At 43.7% G+C, this 24965-nt stretch overlaps 1 protein-coding gene across 4 annotated transcripts in view; it reads right to left on the bottom strand.

The window, feature by feature from the left end:
- Positions 1-24965, bottom strand: part of PTPRG (protein tyrosine phosphatase receptor type G) — a 578270-nt gene that overhangs the window by 124337 nt on the left and 428968 nt on the right. For all 4 annotated transcript variants that reach the window (XM_088662505.1, XM_035106777.3, XM_035106776.3 and 1 more), the window contains exon 6: positions 17407-17473. In XM_088662505.1, the coding sequence (XP_088518631.1) occupies positions 17407-17473 (67 nt within the window). The remainder of the gene's footprint in view (positions 1-17406; positions 17474-24965) is intronic.

A 24965-nucleotide genomic window follows, 5' to 3' on the forward strand; every position in this document is an offset into this window, starting at 1 on the left:
ACGAGTGTATCAGTGGCAGTAAGTAAGATGGCAACTAAAAATGGAACTACCTTATTCAGAGGCACTTCGTGTCTGATTGCTGAGTGTCTAGCCTTCCCGATTTGAATGGACACTCTGAGTTAGTGTGATTCATCTTTTCATCATGGTTCTCATCGCTTCCTTGGCTTAGGCCAAGGGAAAGGGAAAGGGGGAAAATTCAAGCCTCCCCAGGTGTAACCAATGCAGGTGGTTCTTCTGAAAGCACCGTTTCTCCTCCTGTGGCCCTGGGGCACTCAACACATTAAAAGTTTTCCTATAGAGAAATAATCTCCATGTAGGAGACGTGCTTACCCAACGTGCAAAATGCAGCACGAGTGCTTTTCATCCTTCATTTCATTTTCAAAATAGGCTGCTAATTGGTATACATACAAATCTTGCCAAACTGAGATCATTAAAAAGGGGGAATAAAATCAGAAGTGTGCAGTTAGCATATGTCTGAATTAAATCCAGGCTAAGGAATTGCTCTGGGGATATGAGGGCAGAATAAACTCTCCTCCTAGCTTCAAAACAATATGCCCAAAATGAGACACGATTGTCCTCTTATTTGCACAAAACTGAGGATAGCCCCAATGACTGAGTCAATCAGCTGCTATTCAGATATTGGTGTTTCGCTTCCCCTCTGCAGCCTCCTTTCCCTAAAACAAGGTGAAATTATTGAAGGATTTCTCCTGCTGCCTCTCCCTATGACTGCAGCTCTCACCTCTATCTTTGTTGTTGTTGTTGTTTAATCGTTTAGTCGTGTCCGACTCTTCGTGACCCCATGGACCATAGCACGCCAGGCACTCCTGTCTTGCACTGCCTCCCGCAGTTTGGTCAAACTCATGTTCATAGCTTCGAGAACACTGTCCAACCATCTCGTCCTCTGTCGTCCCCTTCTCCTAGTGCCCTCCATCTTTCCCAACATCAGGGTCTTTTCCAAGGATTCTTCTCTTCTCATGAGGTGGCCAAAGTATTGGAGCCTCAGCTTCACGATCTGTCCTTCCAGTGAGCACTCAGGGCTGATTTCCTTCAAAATGGATAGGTTTGATCTTCTTGCAGTCCATGGGACTCTCAAGAGTCTCCTCCAGCACCATAATTCAAAGGCATCAATTCTTCGGCGATCAGCGTTCTTTATGGTCCAGCTCTCACTTCCATACATCACTACTGGGAAAACCATAGCTTTAACTATACGGACCTTTGTCGGCAAGGTGATGTCTCTGCTTTTTAAGATGCTGTCTAGGTTTGTCATTGCTTTTCTCCCAAGAAGCAGGCGTCTTTTAATTTTGTGACTGCTGTCACCATCTGCAGTGATCAAGGAGCCCAAGAAAGTAAAATCTCTCACTGCCTCCATTTCTTCCCCTTCTATTTGCCAGGAGGTGATGGGACCAGTGGCCATGATCTTGGTTTGTTTGATGTTGAGCTTCAGACCATATTTTGCGCTCTCCTCTTTCACCCTCATTGAAAGGTTATTTAGTTCCTCCTCACTTTCTGCCATCAAGGTTGTGTCATCTGCATACCTGAGGTTGTTGATATTTCTTCCGGCAATCTATCTTTACCCCACTACAAGGAGGCCCTAGACTAGTTTCTTATGTAGTACCAATACATGTATGGATTTTATTATTTCAGTATTTTAAATGTTCTCAAGTTAATCATACACCTTCACTCTCCCACGGCTTTTCCCTCAAGGTCAGAGTTCCTCTTCCTGCCCCTCTCCCTCATTGTACGAGGCTTGTTCACACATTATGCCGAATGTAGGTAGAAGCTGTCTCTGTGCATCTACAGGAGCATGTGTGAAATATCTGTCCAGCTCATGTACACAGCTGCATAAGACTGTACACTCAATGGATGTTACATGTGAATGAATGCACAACTGCACAGCTCAAACTATTCGTGTACACAGCCACAAAGACTGTGTGCTTGCTGAATGTAGCATGCAAACACCCTTATGCTATATATAGGCTAACTATAGGGAAATACATAAAATAGATATTTAAGGGAGGTAAACAGAAGTTAAGGAAAGTGTCCTGAAATCTTTGTAGGTTCTGTACACCCATTCTCTTACTGGGGCCTGCATATCGAATCTTCTTTTATTTTTAAAGGTGGTAAAACGCCCAGCTATACTCCTCACAGAGAACAAGGCCACTCAGAGCTGTGATCAAGGTTGCTGCTGGCTTGGACATTAGGCAAGTGAAGGGGACTGTCCAGGGAAAAACTAATGATGAAGAAGAACCACTGCCACCTTGATGAAAAACTAATGCAATATAATATATACAGTGGTACCTCGACTTATGAACGACTCGACAACCGAATTTTTCGACTTACGAATGGGGCAAATGGCCGCACGCTTACGAATTTCTCGTCATCCGAACGGAAACCGCGACGGTTTTAGATAAAGTTTTTCCTACTTAGAATTTTTTAGATGGGGTTGCTTTGACTTACGAATTTTTCCGTTTCCAATGCATTCCTATGGAAAATCGCGTTTCCAATGGCGCTTTGCGACTTACGAATTTTTCGACCTACGAGGGTGCCTTCGGAACGGATTAAATTCGCAAGTCGAATTCCTGTACAGTATATGGAATTAGAGGATGGGGAGAGGGGAAAGTTTGCCTTGAGATGAGATCAGGGCTGTGGAAACTTTTTAAAATGCCAATACCTTGGGGTAAACTGACAGGACGCACATGCTAATGTTGGGTAAGGCCAGAGACAGTGGTGGGCACCCCTCTTCTCTCTTCCTACCACCCCCTTTTCTATCTCTCTCTATTTCTGATACCCCCTCTTCTCTCTCATTATTCCCTGCTGGGTGAGGAAGAAGTCACTTTGCCAGAGGGTGGAAGAGGGTTTGTCTCCCTTCCCTTTTCTATTGCTCTATGCATTTTGGCTCAATCTCTCTAGGCTTGCCATACAACCGGAAAATTCCAGAAATGTACCAAAATTGGACGCCTAAAATGGGGGTTTGTCCCTCAGGTTTTTTCCGCGGGGCGCACAGTGAGGGCTCCAGCTGCCCATGGCACCTCTGCTATTGGTGCTGGATACTTCTTCCCTTGCTTGGCCGTGTGCGGCCGCCCTGTCAGGGAACCGCTTCTCCGAGGTGCAAGTGGCATGCTAGGCTGCAGCGGCGCTTCAGCACCTGGCGGCGGCGCAGTGCCACTGCCACAGTGCTAGCACCTGGTGTGCCTTTCTCAGGCGCCTGGACCCGCCATTTACATCTACGAGCCCGCCCGCCCAGCCACAAGGTGTGAGCGCTCCTGCCCGATGGCTCCCACTGTCTCCTGCAGGTAAAAGGGAGGCAACGTGGGCTCGTGTGCAAGTGTGTCATTCCGGAAACTGGAAGCGAGAGCATCACTTTCACTCTCCATGAACTCTGTGATCCAGGGAGGTTGGGCGGCTTGTAGCCCTGGCGAAATGAGCTTCCCCATCCCCCACTCTTGGCCTGAGGCGACTCCATGGTTGCAGGAGGTTGGCTGGGCTCCTTGCGGGCAGCAGTGGGAAGGGAAAGCAGGTTTGAAGGGGGGGGGGGGCTGCAGAAACCGTGGAGCCAAGGGAAGTGAGATCCAGGGGATCCAGGGCGGGTATTGGGCTCTGGGGCAACCTTCTTAGGTTGGGTCATATTTTTTGGTGTTTTCCTTAAAAATGTTCAACAATTTGGGGTGTGTGTGTCCGGAAATATGCCAAGTCTACATCTCCCCATTTTTTCACTTCCTGCACTCCTCCAGTCTGCCCAGGCTCCCCTCCACCCAAGCACACAGAATTTCACCCTTGAGCAGCAGGTTGCCCACATCTGCATTAGATGCCTTAACTGCCTAGAGCAGTGGTTCCCAACAGGTGGTCCGGGGACCCCCAGGGGTCCGCGAGCTATGCCAGAGGGGTCCTCAAGATCCTATTAGAATAAAAAATATATTAAATATATTTCGTATGATAACAGATTTTTTGTTTTGGCCGCTTCCTGCATGAGCAGAGTCTAGCGCAAAACTAGAATTAGATAGAGGCAGTAGTTCTGCTGTATGCCGCAAGGACTACAAGAAACTTGGAGATAAGGCAATGAAAAAGATCCTTCCATTTGCAACCACATATCGGTGTGAGCAAGCATTTTCTTCCATGTGTTTCATGAAAAACAAATACAGTGGAACCTCGGTTTATGAACACCTCGGTTTACGAATTTTCGGTTTACGAACGCAGCGGACCCATCTGGAACGGATTAATTCACTTTCCATTACTTTCAATGGGAAAGTTCGCTTCAGTTTATGAACGCTTCAGTTTATGAACAGACTTCCGGAACCAATTACACCCATGCTTCGGGTTAAGTACGCTTCAGGTTGAGTACTCCGTGGACCCGTCTGGAACAGATTAATCCGCTTTCCATTACTTTCAATGGGAAAGTTTGCTTCAGTTTATGAACGCTTCAGTTTATGAACAGACTTCCGGAACCAATTGTGTTCATAAACTGAGGTACCACTGTATAGGAATCGGCTCAACATGCGGTCGGATTTCAGAGTGAAAGTTTCAAGTTTGGAACCTAATATTTCAGAAATAATGGACTCAAAGGACAGATTTAACTCATCTCATTAAGAACTGAAAATTAAAACTAACTGTATACTGATGGAGTACTCTGTTGTAACTGTAAAAACGTATAAATATAAAATATAAAAAGACTCTTAATTTGGCTCTCACTTTTTAATTTTAGGATTAGGAATTAATGGGGGTCCTTGTCACAATAGCGGCTCGATGAGGGGTCCTCGAGAAAATTTTGTTGGGAACCCCTGGCCTAGAGCTCAACAAGATAGGAATGCTTATAGCAGGCATGTCCAACAGGTAGATCGTGATCTACCGGTAGATCACCAGACGCCTGCGGTAGATCATTAAAAGGTAAAGGGACCCCTGACCATTAGGTCCAGTTGTGGACGACTCTGGGGTTGCGGTGCTCATCTCGCGTTATTGGCCGAGGAAGACGGCGTACAGCTTCTGGGTCATGTGGCCAGCATGACAAAGCCGCTTCTGGCGAACCAGAGCAGCTCACGGAAACGCTGTTTTACCTTCCCGCCAGAGCAGTGCCTATTTATCTACTTGGACTTTGATGTGCTTTCGAACTGCTAGGTTGGCAGGAGCAGGGACCGAGCAACAGGAGCTCATCCCGTCGCGGGGATTCAAACCGCTGACCTTCTGATCAGCAAGCCTAGGCTGTGGCTCCCCTAAAAAAAGCTCAACATTTTACCTCCTCCCAGAAAAAACTCAAGAACTTTGACCCGAACCCCCCCAAAGGGGGTAGTTCACTGCCAGTTTTTAACTGTGAGTAGATCGCAGTCTCTTGGGAGTTGGCCACCCTTGGTTTATAGGAATGCTTTTCAGCTTCCTATAATCCCAGAGGATGTTCCTTGCATGCACTTTGGCCCACCTAACCCAACAGTGGCAACAACACATCCTCTCTTTGTGTATAACCCTTTACATCAGAAGTAGCTAACCAGCAACTAACCAGATAGACAACAACTCCTATCATCCTTGATCACTGGCCATACTATACTGGCTGCGGCTGATGGGAATTGGAGTCCAACAACATCAGAGGAACACAGATTAGCTACCCACGATTTATATTTTTTATCCTCCGCAGTAGCTGATAGGTACCTGTGACACACTTGCCAATAAAATACTACAGGGCCTTGAATGTTCCGTTTACAGAAGAATAGCATTTTCTCAAGCAAAATAAGAAATATTTGAGTCGGAGTGTTATTTGATCGCTAACAGAAACCCTATCTTGAGTGAAGTTGAGTAGACTGTACTGAAAATGAGACATAAAGATACATTTATTGAAGAACAAAAACACTCAATTGTGCTGGAATTCCCTGAGGTGCTTGGCAGTCACTTTGTACATTCTAATACTTTATTCTCATTAACACCTAGTAACTCTTTGTTTGCATGTAAGTTAAGCTCTCTGTGTTCCTGTCTAAAAATCAGTATAACTGCTAATTTGTGCTCAGTACTTAAAATTATACATTGTGATTTTAAATACTGGACCGCAGAACTGGACCACAGAGAATATATATTTTCTTTTAATCTAAGACTAGCAGTAGAATGAAGCTCATATTCCACTTCCAAGGATTTTTTTGTACCATATGCTGACAATATTATATTTTAATAATTAATCGTTCATCAAAGGAAAGATGAGCAGGAATGCTAAATTCAAAGTTATTCAGATTGCAAAAATGAATAATGCATGACTTTTATATTAAATACACACTGTAATACGTAGTCTACATTTCATCCAGCCCTGCCTGTCTTCCATTTTTAAACATTTTGAACTGAAGTATGAATTATCAACCCAGGGAAACTTATTTAGACAAAAGACAGCCTTATTTGAATGCAAACTTGAAGTATCCTGCTATGATTAAATTTTGGTTATCAATTAGGTGGAATTTATTTTAAGTGTCTGGGAAGACAAAGTCAGTTGCAGAAGATAGCACCTCTTGGGGGAGGGAAGAAGGCTGTCTTATGATTGCAGTAAAATAGAGTTTCTCCCCATGAGCTCAAATGCTTGACAAGTAGGCCGTTTTGGATGGCTGCCTCTATCGGGTATTGCAAAAGCAAATAACACAACATCACAGGTATAGTTGTTTGTTCAGTCCGCTTAGTTCACGCAGAGATTTTGGCTGTTTCATAATATATGCCCTAGATTGCTGATAGCCAGCTGCTACCTTCCAGCTTTCTCGTGACAACACGGCTACCTACCTGTAACGAACACTGCTATTGATGTCTTCAGGTGTTCTAGCTCTTGTTCTGTTTTGTTACCTCCCTTGCCTTTGGCAGAGCAAATGGGATGGAACCTGAGACTTTCTGAATACTAAACTGATGTTCTACAATTGAGCTATGGCCAATTTAATGGCTCTGTTTCCTCCAGCTGGAGGAGACTCTTGAGAGTCCCATGGACTGCAAGAAGATCAAACCTATCCATTCTTAAGGAAATCAGCCCTGAGTGCTCCCTGGAAGGACAGATCGTGAAGCTGAGGCTCCAATACTTTGGCCACCTCATGAGAAGAGAAGAATCCTTGGAAAAGACCCTGATGTTGGGAAAGATTGAGGGCACTAGGAGAAGGGGACGACAGAGGACGAGATGGTTGGACAGTGTTCTCGAAGCTACCAACATGAGTTTGACCAAACTGCGGGAGGCAGTGCAAGACAGGAGTGCCTGGCATGCTATGGTCCATGGGGTCACGAAGAGTCGGACACGACTAAACGACTAAACAACAGCAATGGCTCTGTTTAGGTATCAGGCCCGAGAAACGCCTGCACATGAGATCTTTGAGTGCTGCAGTGCTGGGCTATCTGGATCACTGATCTGGCCTCAGTATAAGGCAACTTCATCAATGCAAAAAGGTCACCCCTTAATTAGAACTCATAAACTTGGGAGTAGCTTTACCAATGCGGCGCAGGGCATTAGCATCCTTGTCCCCCGCCTATTACAAATGCTGGTGACAGGGCATTCATTAATGCACTCCAAGACAATCGGCTAATGTGCTGCTAATGGCTTTCGCATGACGGTGCGCACAGTGTGCGTGCCTGCCAAACTTATAACACAAATCTCTCACATCGGCGAATTGCCCTTTGCAAGAGGAAGCCACGACTGCTGACGAATCAACCTCACATAAGGTCAAGGCCACGAGAAGCAATGCCTGCCTGTGGGCGTCCCATCCCTTAGCTCTCTTGGCGCATCCATTACAATAATGTTTCATGACAGGATTGGTCCTGGGACCGCTAATGGAACATGGAACCTTTTCCTTCCAAGGCAACTGCTCCCTGAAAGCTATGCCAACTGTAGAGCAAACCACAAGGCTGCTGGTTGTTTACAGATGAGGATGGACTCTAGCCAGTTTCCTCTGCACAAAAGGCCCAGATCAGGAAGACAAGTACCCCTAGGATGACTCCTCTTTGCAGATGCGGCAGAGACTGCTAAATGGCAGAGGAACAAAGAAGCTCTGTGCCTTAATGCTCAACTACCTATAATCCAGCAGTCTGCCACTTTCCTCATTCCTGCTCATTCTGGATAATATTTCATCCTACATTCAAAATGGTTTCCGATCCAGCTAGCTTCAGTGAATGACATGTTAAATTCATTTCTTTTTCACGCTCAGGAGGTTATTAATCCTTTCCCCCTGTACCACTTTGTGACTGGGTTACATTCTGACAGCTGAAAAAGCAATGTTCAGTCTGTCAGGAGGACGTTTTGGTGACACTGCTTAAACAATCGGCTTTCTGGAGCACTTGTTGTAAACTAGAAGTGAATGCCTGAAAGTGGAAGGACAGATCCTGCACAGACATTCAAAGTGCACACGCACAGGTCCTGCTATCCGTTTGCTCGCGATGCAGAAATTCACTTATCTATACATAAATAATTATACCCAAACCTCACTATTAACACAGCTGATTCGTTTGCCCATTTCCTTATTTCCTTGCCTGTTTGTGCTTTGCTGATCGGCAGCAGCCATTTATGAACAGAAACCGTGCAGGGAAAGAGGGAGATTGGATGAATCAGAGAGCAGAAGAGATTGGACAAGTATCCAGCCCCCCTTGTCTCTCTTTTGCTGGTTGGCTGCAGCCATTTCAGGAAGAAACCATGGGGAAAGAGATCTGGGAAATCTCTTGATTACAGTGGTACCTCGACTTACGAATGTTCCGAGTTATGAACAGAGTTCCGTCCGCCATTTTGGATGTGGTTTAGATAGGATTTTTTCAACTTACGTTTTTTTTAAAATTCCCCCCCCCCCATTGGCTTCGACTTACGAATTTTTCGACTTATGAAGGTCCGTTCAGAACGGATTAAATTCATAAGTCGAGGTACCACTGAATAAATATTTCCATAGGAAATAATGGAAATCATGGACTTGTGCGAATGCTCGCCTAATGAATTGTTTCCATGGAATGCATTTCTTTGGTAATCGGGACCTGCGTATATATGGGGGAATACTGATTGGGAGGGGCAGGATCTGCCCCTATGGCACACTCAGTTTCCATGCTTTAGTAGGCATGCCTGCATAGCTGTAGAGTAGAACCCTAAATGCGTAACCTGAAACCCCAAAATTCGTACACCGAGGGGGGGGGGAGGCAAATAGATGTACATATCATGTGTTTGGGATCTATGGGTGAAGGCCACTGTACTGGCATTCCCTCCAAAGGGTTGAGGTTGGTTACGCCAGGAGCAGAGCCAAGATGGCATAATCACAACCTCCCACCATGCGAACATTTTGAAGGCATAGTTGCAGGAGATACTAAAGGAAGAAATGTAAGTACGTCAAAACGTAACATTTGTGGGAGCTTTCATTCATTCCAGTCTATTTTATTGTGTTTTTAACCTTCCGTATGTTTTCAATCACAGTTGTACTTTTTAAAATTTTTTAGCAATAATTTTATTGCTTTAGCTTTTTTTGTAAACTGCTTTGGGGTTTCCCCCTAAAATCAAGCAGTGTATAAATTTTATTAAACAAACAAACAAACAAACAAACAAATGTGTGTTAAAGGGGAAAGGTTTTGCTGCTTGAATAATACTTGAAAGCCCCATAACAGTCCTATTTCACTTTTCTGGGCCAGATTCAAACTTTATACAATAACGAGGGCTAGAAGTTTCCTGCTAATTACTTAAAATAATTAATTTCTGTGCCAAATTCAAACTTTATACAATAACGAGGGCTAGAAGTTTCCTGCTGATTAATTAAAATAAATGCTGAAAGAAATTTGGGCATAGAGACCATAGTTCAACATGCCAGACCAGTGTTCCTGGTTCAGCCCCCGGTATGCAGAGTTAAAATTCACGATAGCAGGGCTGAAAAGGGCATTCACAACAGACATGAAAGAGATGCTGCCAGTCAAAGTATGCCATACTTAAAATATGTTTTTAAATGGATGGTTTCTTGTCCTGGGTAAAGGCTCTGATACAGCAGCTTCATATATTCCAATAAGAAAGTCACTGGGAGTAGAACTGTGCCTATTTCTCCATCTCCTGAATATAGCAGGCAGCTATATGGGATTTGCCATAAGGGCCATGATCCAGAAAAGACACATTCTGCATCCTTGGATGCTCATGAATCCTGAGAGATGCCACCTCAGCTGCTACCCACACAGAGCAACAAAAGTACTACTTAATCTGCCTCAAATTGCTACCAGAGTACCCCAAGTTTCCCTTTTGAAAGTGGTTTTTTTGGGGGGAGGGGCTTACTTATATGCGCTCAGATGTGTAGCGATGCTAGTTAAGTGCACCGAGTGCTTGGAATGAACTAATTCACTGGATTAATTCAAAAACCTCTATTTTCCACCTCAAGGTAGTTCCCACAATTTCCAGGTGAACTGAACATGAATTAAGTTTATTTTCTGGTGGAACTTTGGGTGATTGTCAGGGCTGGCTGTAGGGGTAGTTTGGGTGGCACGGGGCGCCAGCCCGGTGGGGGGGGGCAGGCGGCAGAGTCGCGCGGGAAACCGTGCTGTGCCCACCCACCAGTCGCGGCTAGAAACGGGGCGGGGGCGCCGGAGTGATCTCCGCACCACGGCGCCCGGGCGCCCGACATGCTTGAGACGGCCCTGGTGATTGTTAATTCAATTCCATTTTAATTTTAATTCAATAAAGTATATATATTGGGTTTTCGTTGCACTTAACTCTGTGATTGATTGTGGCCACCGCCCTTTATAAACTACTTAGAAGTTTTCTTGCAATCAAGCCGTATATAAATGATGTTGAATAAAATTAACAAATAACATTTACCATCAGAAAAGTGAAGATGCTGTTTAAGATTAAAGATCTTAACTGCTGGGGGGGGGAATATTATACTGTTTGTGTGCTTTGATGTTTTTTCTAGGCTTCTTAAGTATATTTTACATTTTAGCAGAGCAGTTTGTAAAATTGGGGGTGTGGGGGGAAAGATGCCAAGGACCATGTGAAGGAATTATGAACTGAACTGGAACAGAATTAGTTCTTTTTTGGAATATGTGAACTGGAGGGGGAACTAATTCCTTTTAAACTTTCCACAATGGATGCAACACAAAATTCTATATCCATCTCCCAGTCTTCCATTGAACTACTCCTTAAGTTTCCACATGGATCATCTTGGCAGTTTCCTACACTCCTCTTCCTCCTTCATCACACATCAACTCCAATTGCTCTCTTCTATTAGAATGCAGGTTTCACAAAGTGAAATGGGACTGAATCCCATTTAGTAAGTGTCTTGAGGGTTGCAACCCTGGTCTGCAATCCTACATGGGAGTAAAGTCCATTGAACTTAATGAAACTTCTGAGTAGACATGCATAGAAAACACATACTAGTGGAAAATTAAGAGTATGAGTGCTGCTAATGGGTGCAAATAACCCCAGAGCAAGAATTGGTTTTGGGTTTTGGGTATACATGCGCAAGTCTAAGACACCACACAAAATCAGGACACTGAAATGCAAGCGCGAATTTGTTCTCCTCTGTTTATTTCTACTAATTAGCACAACTGTGGTTATTTGCAAAAAGCACTGAAGCTTGCATTATTTTCAAGTGCCTTCTTTAATGTTTCTAAAGGAAAATTAATAAGTATCACAGAGGCATCATTAGCAACTAGGAAAATGTGACAATAAAATTACAGAGACACTTGCAGTGTAAGTGGACTAAGCTGTTATTTTAGCTCTTGTCCTCAGAAGCACAAGCAACTAGCATGACCTACAGCAACTGTACTTAACTTCAAGATGGGGCATTAGTAAGTAAGAATTAAAAAAAACAAAAAACAAAGCACACAACATTAATATCCACCTTTTGGTATCTTTTTCAAGCACAGCGCTCAAGGTGTTTACTTAACAGGAGAAATGTACAAAGATGAGGGGATCATATGCATCATTGTTTTTGCCGGATGAGCAAGAGAATTAGCCAGCAAAAGAAAAAGAAACTTGAGTCTAGAAGCAATTTAATTCTCTCTCACGCTCCTACTTCTCTTGGTCACTGCTACTACCTATGAAAACCCCTTAATGCTGTGGTCCACCTTGTGACAGGGTGAGTTGTCAGAGGCATGTCACATTGGTGCTCCGGTGTCTGAACTGATTTGTTCAAGATGGCAACAGTGACCCACAAGGCTCTGAAAGACCTGGTGCAAAGCTAGCTAAGTCAACCTTCTCTAACCTGGTACCCTTCAGAATTTGCTGTACAACCACTCCCACCATCTCTGGACTACAACTCCCATTGTCTTTAACCATCTAGCCCAGTGGTTCCCAACAGGTGGTCCGGGGACCCCCAGGGGTCCGCGAGCTATGCCAGAGGGGTCCGCAAGATGCTATTAGAATAAAAAATATATTAAATATATTTCGTATGATAACAGATTTTTTGTTTTGGCCGCTTCCTGCATGAGCAGAGTCTAGCGCAAAACTAGAATTAGATAGAGGCAGTAGTTCTGCTGTATGCCGTTAGGTGGCGCTTTACAAACACTACTGTTTTGCAAAGAGGCAGCGCGCGCATTCTACTAACGCTCACCTCCCCAAGATGCTTTGCGCGCGTCGGCTTCATTTGTGCGCTACTGCACAGGTACCCTGTCTTCTCCATTCCCCTCCCTCCTCCCTGGCGCGCGCTGCCTCTTTGCAAAACAGTAGTGTTTGTAAACAAAGCGTTGTTTTTCGCGGAAGCTACAGTTCGCGTATTTAAAAATGGACCGTTGGTTAAAAAGTGGTTCGTTAAAACGACAAAGGCCTACAGATGAAGAGAAAGAACTGTAAAAAACGTATAAATATAAAATATAAAAAGACTCTTAATTTGGCTCTCACTTTTTAATTTTAGGATTAGGAATTAATGGGGGTCCTTGTCACATTAGCGGCTCGATGAGGGGTCCTCGAGAAAATTTTGTTGGGAACCCCTGATCTAGCCATACTAGCTGAGGCTAATGGGGGATGTTGACAAAGAGCATGTTGGGGAAGGCTGAACTAGGCATTCACTCTTCTTATGCTCTCAAAATGTTCCCAGGGCCAAAAGGGACATGGCTAGACCCCCCACTGCAAGTGGGCAGGTTTCAAATACATATTTGTCTCTCAGCATTATACTAATACCATGAACTCTATGCACTTGTGAAGCTAGTGGGAGAACAACATATTAGCCGGTCAGCCCTACCAACATTAAATATTTATTTATTTCAATATTTGTACCCCATCTTTCTGTTTCAAAGTCCTAAACACCAGCTTTGGCACGAACCACAAGAGCTTGATTACATTTCTCATGTGTTACATCCACATATCTCTTCAAAGGCATGTTGGCAGAAATAAATATCGGGGGAAAGGGGGAAACTCTTTGATAAGGAGAGCATTTAATCTTAAGCCAGTCATGGGGGTTTGGGGGGGGGAAAACAACAATAAAGGGGACTCCTGAGATATGCAGGTGAAAAAGACTCAGGTGGGTCAAACTCCTTTCACATCTGCTACTTGGATCAGAGATCACACTTGCTTGCTCTGCCAAGTGTTTCTGTGTCTACCATGAGACTGCTTTGGGAGTCATACAAAGGTTTTCTTTTCCAAAGAAAAGGAGCTACGGTGGTGGGCCTGAGATCAATTTGTGCATAAACAGCTTGCTGTGTTTCCTCCTTGAGTGTTGATAAAGGGGTTACCCTTCCCTAGTGCCACACAGAGGAAGCAAAGCTAAATGGGTGTGTGCGTGTGAATTGTTTGTGTGCAATGTGCGTTTATGGATCCTGATCCTACCCACTTTGGATTTTGGCTGCCCAGGCCAGTATGTGCTCCCTCTCCACTCTCCCCTTGAGACAAGCTGACCCCTGTGGGGTAGAAGAATGGGATCCTTCTGCAATGCAGTCACCAGATCAACCTCAATGTGGTTTATTGTGGCACTGAACCATGGAATACAAAATTGGCCAGGGATTGTACCATCCTGTGGGCCTGCTCTTCCAGTAGTGACATGGAAGCATGGCAAAATTCACGCAAAGGAGATGGTCAGGAGATGCAGCAAAAGTTGGCACCTTCTGCCATGCAAATCCAGTTGCGTTCCAGTGATGTGATACTGACCTTGCTTAGCCCTGTCCATAATAAATGTTGGGCTTAACTAGGTCAGAGTTTTGCATTTGAACAGCAACTTGATATATTAACTGTTCTACACTTTTCTAGAAGAGCTGCCCAGGGCTGATCAAGCAATGGCAACATGATTTATTCAGACGTGGCGATTGTAAAAAGCATAAAAGTGACTCAGATGAATTCTGCTGCCTTTTTTAAAAAAAATAAAAGTTGCTCATGCCAATTCTGGCACACTGAACACTGCAAAGTATGATTGGGAAGATGTAAAGACGTATTGACACCGACAGATGATGACACACACTGCAGATCTGCAATTGACCATGTCTCACTGCTATGCATATACCACATGCGGGCAACTTCAATACTTCGTGGTGCCTTCCAGATGTTGTTGAACTGCAACACCCACCAGCTGTAGCCAACATGGACAATGATCGGGGTGCTAGGAGTTGTAGTCCATCAACATCTGGAGGCTGATTACTTTTGTTTTATGGCACGCACCTCAGCGATTATCAGTGTACAAACAGTAGGTGTACAACGCAGAAACAGAACACGGAGAAGCTGATAACACAGTGTTGAAGAAGGGAGGCCATTCAGATGTAAAGAACTCTGAAATCAGAAGCTGCTTCTCTCTCCCCCCTCTTGTGTTTTATGGGGATAAATTGCTTAGAACTGGAAGTAGTTGCAGTACCTGCCTGAGGGCAGGAAAACATGGAAGAAACCTTGCAAGCGTTCCTCTTTATCCCAACACTGCTAGGATGTTTGGCATACAGTGTATTTTTCTTCGATAGCCTTTTCTATAGTACTTCTGGTAAAAGAAAAGTTTCTGCAACATTAGGATTCTAGGAAACTAATTCTTGGAGACGAAGAAAAAAAGAAAAAAACCAACAGCAGCAAATTCTGCATTGATTTTTTATGTTGACATTTCTCTATCATCATTACTAAGCTGGTGACAGTGTGAAGGGCACAATTATTTATGTTCCATCAAATTAGCCTGTAATTCAAATCCCTGACAATATCTCCTGCCTAGATAGTTTATACTCCTGCAGAATGTTGTTTCTGACATTACACATCTTTGCTAATCACCGGAAGGACACGGGAAAGTGAGAAAACTTTGACATGAGGAGATGGCTGCAAGATTTTCACCATCTGCTGGTGCCGGCAAGGATTTCATGCATGTTCTGATTAAAGGCATGCTATATAAACAGCACATGGATGAGGCTGTTTATTCCAGACTTGGGAAACCTGAGTCCATCTCCCATCAGCACCAGTCAAAATGCTCGATGGTCAGAGATGATGGTAGATGTAGCAACTGGAGGGTCACAGGTTCTTTAAAGTTTAAGATGTTCGAGGAAGGGAGTTTTTGACAGCTGTGGCTTCCACTGTCACCACAAAATGGTAACCTGGCAACTAAGGTGAGAAGTAAGGCCAAGAAGCAAGAGATTGGTGCAGCAAAGGGAGCTGAATTTCCCATGCTGCTTTGAGCTAACTAACCAACACCTTAGCTGCAAGCTTATCCATTTATTATAGAACTTATTTGAGCAACAGCACTGTGTCACAGAGTTCCACCATCAGCCAAGTGAAGGAACAAAGATTTTTTGCTTTGGCAAACAAGGATGATGCACCCTGCCCTGTTTGTACCTCCACCCTCCCCAAAAGCCTTCAACACCCCCGTTATGTTGGACGGAGTTGAGAATTTCGTTCTTTCTCATTTTCAGATTCTCATGAGGAGGCAGGTTTCCCCCAACACATCTGCTCATTTTCCCCACTTGAAATGTGAACCCCTGTTGAGAAGGAAGCAAAATATAGGTACATCTCTTGCCCACCTAGATTGTGTGGTGTGCAGGACTGAAAAAATCATTATTACGTGGGGAGGGAAAGGCATGCCAGGGAATGGTATCGCAATGTACCAGACAATATTCTATTTTTGAGGGGATGAAGTGTACCTGCAAGATACAGGTATGATTAGGCGCCAGCAGGTATTGCAACAGCAGATGGAATTGGAATGGGATAGTTTCAATCATCTTTGAGGGGGTTGAGACCTTGGAATACAGAGCAGGTAGGATGAAAGACTACAAAATATTCTGGGTCACTTAAATGCTAGGTTTGACTGCAGTGTCAAATTACATAATCACCACAATAGCCCAATTCACTCTTTCGTTCTTTCCTTCCTTCTTTCTTTCTTTTTGGTGCGCCAGAGTCTTCTGTTGCCCAGTGGGAGCTAGATAATAACATCTATTTCTGCAGAAAACAACATGGTTTTCATCTCAGTGTGTAGTTTTTACTTCGCAGCTGAAGACTACAATTTATAAATGGCAACAAGCGTATGGAAAATTCCTTAAATGAAGGACTTCGTGGTGTGTTATTGTTTAACCCCTATTTTTTCACTTTCTCTAGATTTATTGGCATTCACAGCTGCAACATTAAATGACTCTGAAAGCAGAGCAATTAATCCAGAATCCTATTTGTTTTAATCTAACACTGTCAACTGGTTTTAGGTTTCCAGTCAAGAGAAAAAAAATGTTTGTTAAGCTCCACAGCTCTAGCTAATGTCTAAAGACAATCCCCTAGAAAAAGGTGTGGAGATGTTTTATAGACTGAACAGAGATTTATTAGGGTACCTAACTCTGCTTCTGCAGATGCCTTGTGAATTATAATGAGATTATTAAAACTTTTACAAATCATTACATTAAAAATCTGACATGGCTGCTTTTGAAATTAGACCGCTTCTCTGTAATTGCTAATGGTGCATTACTGGTGATAAGGCCTCGAAAAAATTTCTCAATAAAAACTTCTTCAAAAATTTAAGATGTATTTATTTCACTACCCCATTATAAATTCAAGGATAATAGGTTTATGTGCATCAGAATAGCTGAACGATCACATTTATGTCAGTGATAGAAGACGTTCTCTTGCTGCAAACTTTAATTAATTTCCACACATAGTTAATTTTCTGTTTCATTATCATCTCCCTAAATTTGAAAGACAAACAATTTATAAACAAACAGAAAACTTTTAGAGGGGGAATGAACTTCCAAGCAAACAGAAAATTAGCTGCTAGAATAAAAGGACAACCAAAGTAGAAATCATCTATTGACTGGCTTGCTTTTAAAGAACAATTTATAATAAATGTATTTCAAAGTTCCAACTAAAAAAGACACTTTTTTTTTATAAAAAAAAGAGGATGTCAGTCCAAACCTATTTCCAGGTAACAAATGACTTTGGGCTTCATACAAACCAAATAATAGCTTCAGTGCCCTTAAACATCAGTGGATGAAAAATATACACCTCAACATGTCCTTTGAAAGGGTGACCCATTCCATTAAGGGCAATATTCCAGGCCTTCTACTCTTCCCAGCAAAAGGTAAATTTAAGCAGCTACTTACCATGATGTACGACACCCTTCAACCCGTGGATAATAGGCTCCAATGCAGGATTGTCCCTCTGATTGACCTACATGTAAATAATACATGATTGGTTAAATCTATTCTGGCATCAGGCAGAAGAAGAGTCTCAATTTAATCTTCCAAAGGAGATGAAAGATGCTATCTAGGAAGCTGCTTAGTCTTTATATTTAAAACAGGTCTTCACCAAACAATGAGCACTTAGGATTTATAATATAATAAAATAGGTGACAGAGACTAAATCACAAGAAAGTCTTCAGAAGGCATTAACACATTAGAAATATCATCATAACCTGGGAAAGGAACGAAGAGTTGATAGCTCTACACTTGCTTCTTTCACTGCCACAGATAAAAATGTCTTAGATAAATATAGAAATATCAAGTGATCAAAGAACAGCCACTTTTTCTAGGCAAGAGACTTAAAGGCATAAAAACATGGAGGTCAACTGAAGTCAACGGAGTTCTTCTGAATTGCAAGTGGGGTGCACTAGTCCTTGATAGAACGGAATACTTTTACTCTGCAGATTTTAAAAATGCATTTATTGTGTCATTTATATGCCACCTTTGTGCCCAGGTGCCCAAGGCCATTTACAAGGTTAAATTGCTAAAACAAATAAATGCCATAAAGAGTCAAGCTAGCCTTGTAGAGTTAGAGAAGGGACAGTTCAACTGGGGCAGGCCCTGATGTTGTCTTTGCCTCCCTCCCCCATTCTCATCTTCCTTCCCAGGGGGCAGGTGGTGTCTGCTGGCCCTGTGGGGTGGAGGGGATAATCTGACTGGGGCAGATGAATGCCTGGAAAAGGTCGAAGAATCATCTGCAACATGGCAATTTCAGAGACAATTAATTTCTATGTTTGATTTTTGTAGCAGAGGGTTTACATACATCGCTCGGCACTTGCAAATGTCAACGACCAGTCCATGGCCTGTGGCGATGGTGCTGTAAACCACACAGAAAAGGTTCCTACACCTTCGCATCCAAACTATAAGGCCATCTTATTTCACATTTTAACCTTCCACTACAACGTTTGCCAAATGCCCCCAGGAGGTACATGTGAAAAACGACTGTTAGCATGTGCATCTGCCAAGAAATCCAATTATTTGGGTGTATGAGTTAATGGTCAAGTCTGAAAAGGTGCCCTAGGCCCAGGCCAAACTCCAATCTATAGGATGGCCCCCAATCAAGTTCCCATACAAACAGGAATTCTCATTAATTTCAATTGAGGGGATTGCTCGTAAACACAAAGGGATTGTGCTCACAATGGGGGAAAGCTGGTTTTTACTTAGAAACCCTGCTTTCCTCTCCTCCTTCCGCAGACTCATTAGCATTCCACAGGAGATTCCTTGGGGGCGGGAGGGAATGCCTGTTGTATCTACACACTATGGGAAGGCACTCAGGGCTGCTGGTGGGTTAATTAAAAATTAACACAATTATGGCAAACTGATGCAAGCCGGATAAAAATTAACACAATTATGATAATGCAAACTGGATAAATCTAAATAATTGTACTTGCTTTACTTTCAGAAAGGGTTCAGAGGAGCCTGAACGGACCTTCCACAGAATGCATTAGCCACAGTGGGTCAAATAAATACAGTGGTACCTCTACTTACAAATTTAATGCGTTCCGAACACACATTCGTAAGTCGAAAAAATTTGTAAGTCGAATCCCATAGGAATGCATTGGGAGAAAAAATTCGCGAAGCAACCTTATCTAAAAATTCGTAAGTAGAAAAATCCTATCTAAACCGCATCCAAGATGGCGGACGGAGCTCCGTTCGTAAGTAGAAACATTTGTAAGTAGAGTTATTTGTAAGTAGAGGTACCACTGTAGTGCAACTAAGTGCCTTCAGGATCAGGAGTTTTGAACCCATATCCACCCTTTGGCTTTCTCACTATAACTTGAAGTCGTTCCCCTCCCCAAGGGAATCCAGACCTAGGTTAAGAGGGCGGGCTGTAGCTCAGCAGCAGAGCATCTGCTTTGCATGCAGAAGGTCCCAGGTTCAATTCCCCGCATCTCTGGGAGAGACTCCCTGGAGAGCTGCTGTCGATCGGTATGATCAACAATGAGCTAGATGAGCCAAAGATCTGACTCGGTGTAAGGCAGTGCCCTATGGTCCTGGAAACATCCCAAAGTTACGTGCCTTGATATAATGGACAAGGTGAGGCAATGGTTAAACCCTGGTTCCAGAAATTTTGCTGTGCATAATATGTGTAATATGTAGCTCAGTCACAAGGACTTGTACTCTTGACTACTTGTTATGTTTTCAGGCGCCAGAGTTTATGGGGCACCCATAATTCATGGAATTAGTAAAAGTTAGGATTAATCAAGGTTTGATTGAGTTTAGAATAACATACCAGCCCAGCTTGATGTATCTGGCTGTGGCTATGCCATTAAGAAACAAAGCTGGAATGGCCAGTCGGTAACCCATCAATAGAAGCCACCCATAAGGCAGAAGAAGTCCCTGCTGGGCACAGAGCAGGAGGTTGCCAGCATTACAGTGGGCGATGATGTAAGCAGAAGGGGAATAATAATAATAATAATAATAATAATAATAATAATAATAATAATAATAATAATTTATTATTTATACCCCGCCCATCTGGCTGGGTTTCCCCCAGCTACTCTGGGCGGCTTCCAACAGAAAAATGAAACAAAATAATCTATTAAACATTAAAAGCCTCCCTAAACAGGGCTGCCACAGATGTCTTCTAAAAGTCTGGTAGCTGTTTTTCTCTTTGACATCTGGTAGGAGGGCGTTTCACAGGGCAGGCGCCACTACCGAAAAAGCCCCCTGCCTGGTTCCCTTCAACTTGGCTTCTCACAACGAGGGAACCGCCAGAAGGCCCTCGGCACTGGACCTCAGTGTCCGGGCAGAACGATGGGGGTGGAGATGCTCCTTCAGGTATCCTGGACCGAGGCCATTTAGGGCTTTAAAGGTCAGCACCAACACTTTGAACTGTGCTCGGAAACGTACTGGGAGCCAGTGTAGATCTTTCAAGACCGGTGTTATGTGGTCTCGGCGGCTGCTCCCAGTCACCAGTCTAGCTACCGCATTCTGGATTAGTTGTAGTTTCCGGGTCACCTTCAAAGGTAGCCCCACGTAGAGCGCATTGCAGCAGTCCAAGCGGGAGGTAACTAACCAAGCGGGAGTAGTCTAAGTGGGAGATAACCAAGCGGGGAAGTTGTATTTGGAAAGGGTTTCTGGGAAGGAGGAGGAGGCGGGCAGAAGTCATGTGGGCTGGCTGGAGCAGGCTGCAACCAAGGGACAGGAGGATGGCTGGTTTCTCTGTTTGCAGACCTAAGCCTACTGTTCCTAAGAGAGGAGCAAAGAATCTCATTGAGATGTGCATGCTGGAAATCCCTCCACTGTATAAATGTGTAAATAAAACCATTTATAATAAAGACACCATAGTCTCTGTTGTGCTTCATTCCAAAGGAAACACAAGCCCTGGGTGAGTGCCTGGAACACCCTGGGAATCTTGCCATCGCCCAGCAGAGATTGAGGGTGGCCTGTAACATACTGAATGTTCAAGGATGCCACTGATTTTACTGATTCTTCCTCTTTATGTCCATGACAGATGGCAGAAAAGAGAATTAGAGCTAGTCTCGGACACAGCTTACAACTAGTCTAGTGGCTTTCTGTGGCTCGCACACTCACTTTCCTGCCTCCAAAAAGTGTTTTTTGCACTTCTGATGTGTGGCAGACCTATACAAAGAAAAGGCATGGGAATGAAGTCAGAGAGAAATGAATAACCACAGCTGGGTGTGTTGCAAATAAATCCACTGAAAGTAAGAGGTAGGCTTGCCTTTTGGGTACAGGACCAACATCTTAACAGTTGATATAGAATCACACTGTGAAAGAGTTCCATGATTACAGCTGCACTAGGTAGCAGGAGGCTTTTGTGCAGAATGATGGTGCACACTCCTTATGATTCCTCGTGCCCAGGAAATATTGCAGAAGCCAGTTTTGCCTGCATCAGTTGTCCCATTCAGTGCTTTTGCTTTTAACTGCAATGCCACAACAGCCAGAAAACCATCATGGCTCTAGGTATGGGTAGAACAAAAATTTGTTTGGTCTACATTTTTAAGTTGTCCTCCTTGTTGTTCTTCTGCAGACAGAAGACCGTTTTATTTTCAGCAGGCCTTTGGGAACTGACTGGTCTTTTTAAGGAAAGGGCTTTATATGGTGCTGTGGTGCATCTGTTGCTTTTGTTCTCGATTTATTTTTATATCGTTTTAATTTTATCAGGCTTAAAGCTGATCTGCTGTAAGTTTTTAGTTTTTCTGTATTTCATCTGTGGTTTGTATTTTTATCCGTAAGCTGCCTTGAGTCCCAGTTTGAGGAAAAGGTGGGCTATAAATAAATATAATAGCAATACCATAGGTATTTAAATATGCATTTCGTGAATGCATCTTTAAATACTAATTTTCGTACTCGCTTAATTTTTTTTTTGAAAATTAATGCAGAACAAACTTATGAATAAACACATGTGGAAAATTGACACAGACTGGAAACAGACTGATCCATCTATCTCTAGTTCTGAGAGAGCTTGTGTGGAGAAGGCAGCTGGGATCCCTCCCCCCTCCCCCCGGTTCAATAAAGAATACATTAAAAAACTATTACAACACAAAGCTTTTTTTCTTCTTGATCCACTACTTGTTTCGTATTCACTCATCACTACGAGGAGCCAACTGCACATTTGACATATGCAGTAGCCGTCGCACATAAAAAGATCATTCATTCACCGAGCGTTACTCCTTGCTCAGCAAATCTGCTCAAGGGTGGAACTGCAACCATCTAGCCATCCACAAGAACGCGGCTTTTAGCATTCAAAAAGAAAAGGAAAAGATTCTCGGGAAAGAACGGGCAGAACATTTGCATGTATCATTTATAATTGAACAGTGCCTGTAATAATCCCCCTTGATGGAGACAAGTAAGGAACTACCACACTCAGTGCAGTGGGGAAAAAATAAATAAACACAGCCTTGCAGTTTCAGTGTACTATTTCCAATGCTAATAGGGCTTTCTCACCTTAGGGTAAATGGTACAAAGGTAAATCAAACCAGTAAAATCTCTTTGTTTATCACTCCCCCTGTGCTATTTCTGTTCCCCAATGAACACACAGTCCTAGGCAGAGTGAGCGGCTAGCGTTTAATGTGCTGACTGCAAACAGCACACCATTTACAACTCACAACTGCCGTATACCTTATTATGAGCTTAACTGGCCATATTATAATGTACACTGCAGCGGAGGTTACGATGCATAATTTGGGAGAGATGCTTTGGGGAACTCAAAAGGTAGGGTAAGATTATCACAGTGTGCATTTGATATGGATCACAGGATATAGCACACTTGGGTTTCATTTGAGGCGTCGCGATCACGGGGCTGGAAGGATAGCTCCAATTCAGTGGCTGCCCCACTGGGATTAGAATCACAGGCCTTGTTCGCTCAAGTGCTAAACATGCCATAGTTTAAAAACAACACAGCCATTCAAAGCAAGCACAGGAAAGCTTCATGGAAAGGTCAGGTTTTTTCCTCTGGTGATGAAAAGCCATCAATTAGTGGGCCTGGTGCTCATATGCCAACATTGAGTGTCAGAATGGAGAAAGCCTGTCCCACTGTAAAAGATGGTAAAGGCAGCAGGGCCTTTTAGAATCCTAGAGTTGGAAGGAACTCCAAGGGTCTACAGATCTAAAGGCATAGGGAGGTAACAAATGAATGTCCTGGTTCTGGCAGGAAGCAGCAGTGACTCTGGTCTACCAAAACGCGGTGTTCTACCAAGTAACATAACATTCAAAAGAGCATGTTCTGACTTTCTGAGAATGGAGGAGGAGAAAGAAGAGCTACATGTGAGCTGCTTCTTTCAGTAACTCGGTTTTGGAAAGGGAAACAATCTTAAGAGCTGCAAAACAGATCTTGAGTTTCTTCCCATGCCAGCTGGAAGAGAAGGAGTCAGGCTGCGAGTTACTGAGGATGCATGGGCCTAAAAAAACAACCACCCAGATCTCTTGCTTTGGAGTAAAGCCAGTAGCAGTCTTGGAAACTGGGTGGTTTAAGGGAGACAAGGAGAAGGAGTCAGGAAGTAAGAGACGGCTCCTCACTCAGCCTTTCTGTTGGTGAAATGCTTTGCAAGGAAAGGGAGAAATGTTACAGCCTTCCAGATGATGTAGGACAGGCACCCCCCCAAACTGCGGCCCTCCAGATGTTTTGGCCTACAACTCCCATGATCCCTAGCTAACAGGACCAGTGGTCGGGGAAGATGGGAATTGTAGTCCAAAACATCTGGAGGGCCGAAGTTTGGGGATGCCTGATTTAGGAAAAGGAACTCCAAAACTGCAACAAGAGCCTTCAAAGGTAGTGCTAGCACACTGGCATTCTGGATGCCATTAATGGCAAAGGCCCACTGCAGTCCTCAAGAGTGAGGGGCCCTGTTGCCACATTGGTCATTAGGACTCAAGGTCCCACGTCACACAGGGAGCCTCCAATGCATAGAGCAGGCTTCAGAAGCTATTAGTGTTTTGTGTTGCTGTTTATTGGGAAACAGTAGAAATTCACACAGTGAATTACAATGTGGCAAGAGGGACACAACGAAGGGGGAAGCAATGGAGGTGGGCAGGGCAGGGCCAGTGAGCATGGTCCCACTCTCCACCTCACACCAGCACATGAAGCTGCCTTATACAGAATCACACCACTGTTCCATCTAGTTCAGTACTATCTACACCGGCTGGCGTTGACTCTCCAGGAGTTCACAGAGGAAGTCTCTCCCATCCCTACCTGAAAATGCTGAGGATTGAACTTGGGACCTTCTGCATGCAAAGCATGTGCCCCTCAGCCGTAGCCCTTCCCCTAATTCCACTGGAATCATAAGGAGCTGAACACACCACAGGGGCTACTGTGGTCCCTTGACTCTGAGGCTGAAAGAGATTGCCATTTTTGGAGCTGCAACCACATACTAATTACGCTGGGAACTGGTTGAGTTTAGGCTTTAGGAACTACATCCAATCTCCTCCTCCCAGTTCCCCATAGTTGTGGGAACTGCTTGGTTCACAGCAGTGCTATTTTTCTAGAAAAAGAGGTGCCGAAACTCACCACGATCATCTTCCTTGTTTTCTCTTACAATGACAATGGTGCTCACCTGAGAGGGACCGGAACAGAGTTCCGGTGAATTCCAGCTGAAAAAAAAGCCCTGGTTCACTGCATGGCGAGAGCCTATGACAAACCAGGTTCTTCGCTGGTTGGACATGAGATACATACTTCTCTCCCATTCCCACCCAAAAGATTCTGGCTGCTTTCAGAGCCATTAATCTGAAGCAATTGCTTTCAATCTCATTAAATGGGCTCCGGTACTGCATTACAAAGCATTTCAAAAGAGGCGAGTAATTCGCTGTCACCTAGTCTATCGAAATCTGAAATGGCGTGCATTCTGCACCAGAAAATGAATGGCTACAATTCTGTAATGCTTTTACTTAAGCCTTTCTTCTCAGAAGTGAATTATAATTTACTCCCTATGCAACATTTGGCCCTTGACGTGGAAACCAAT

The sequence above is a fragment of the Zootoca vivipara genome, chromosome 2 (assembly GCF_965207765.1).
Source record: "Zootoca vivipara chromosome 2, rZooViv2.hap1.1, whole genome shotgun sequence".
NCBI classification, from domain to species: domain Eukaryota; kingdom Metazoa; phylum Chordata; class Lepidosauria; order Squamata; family Lacertidae; genus Zootoca; species Zootoca vivipara.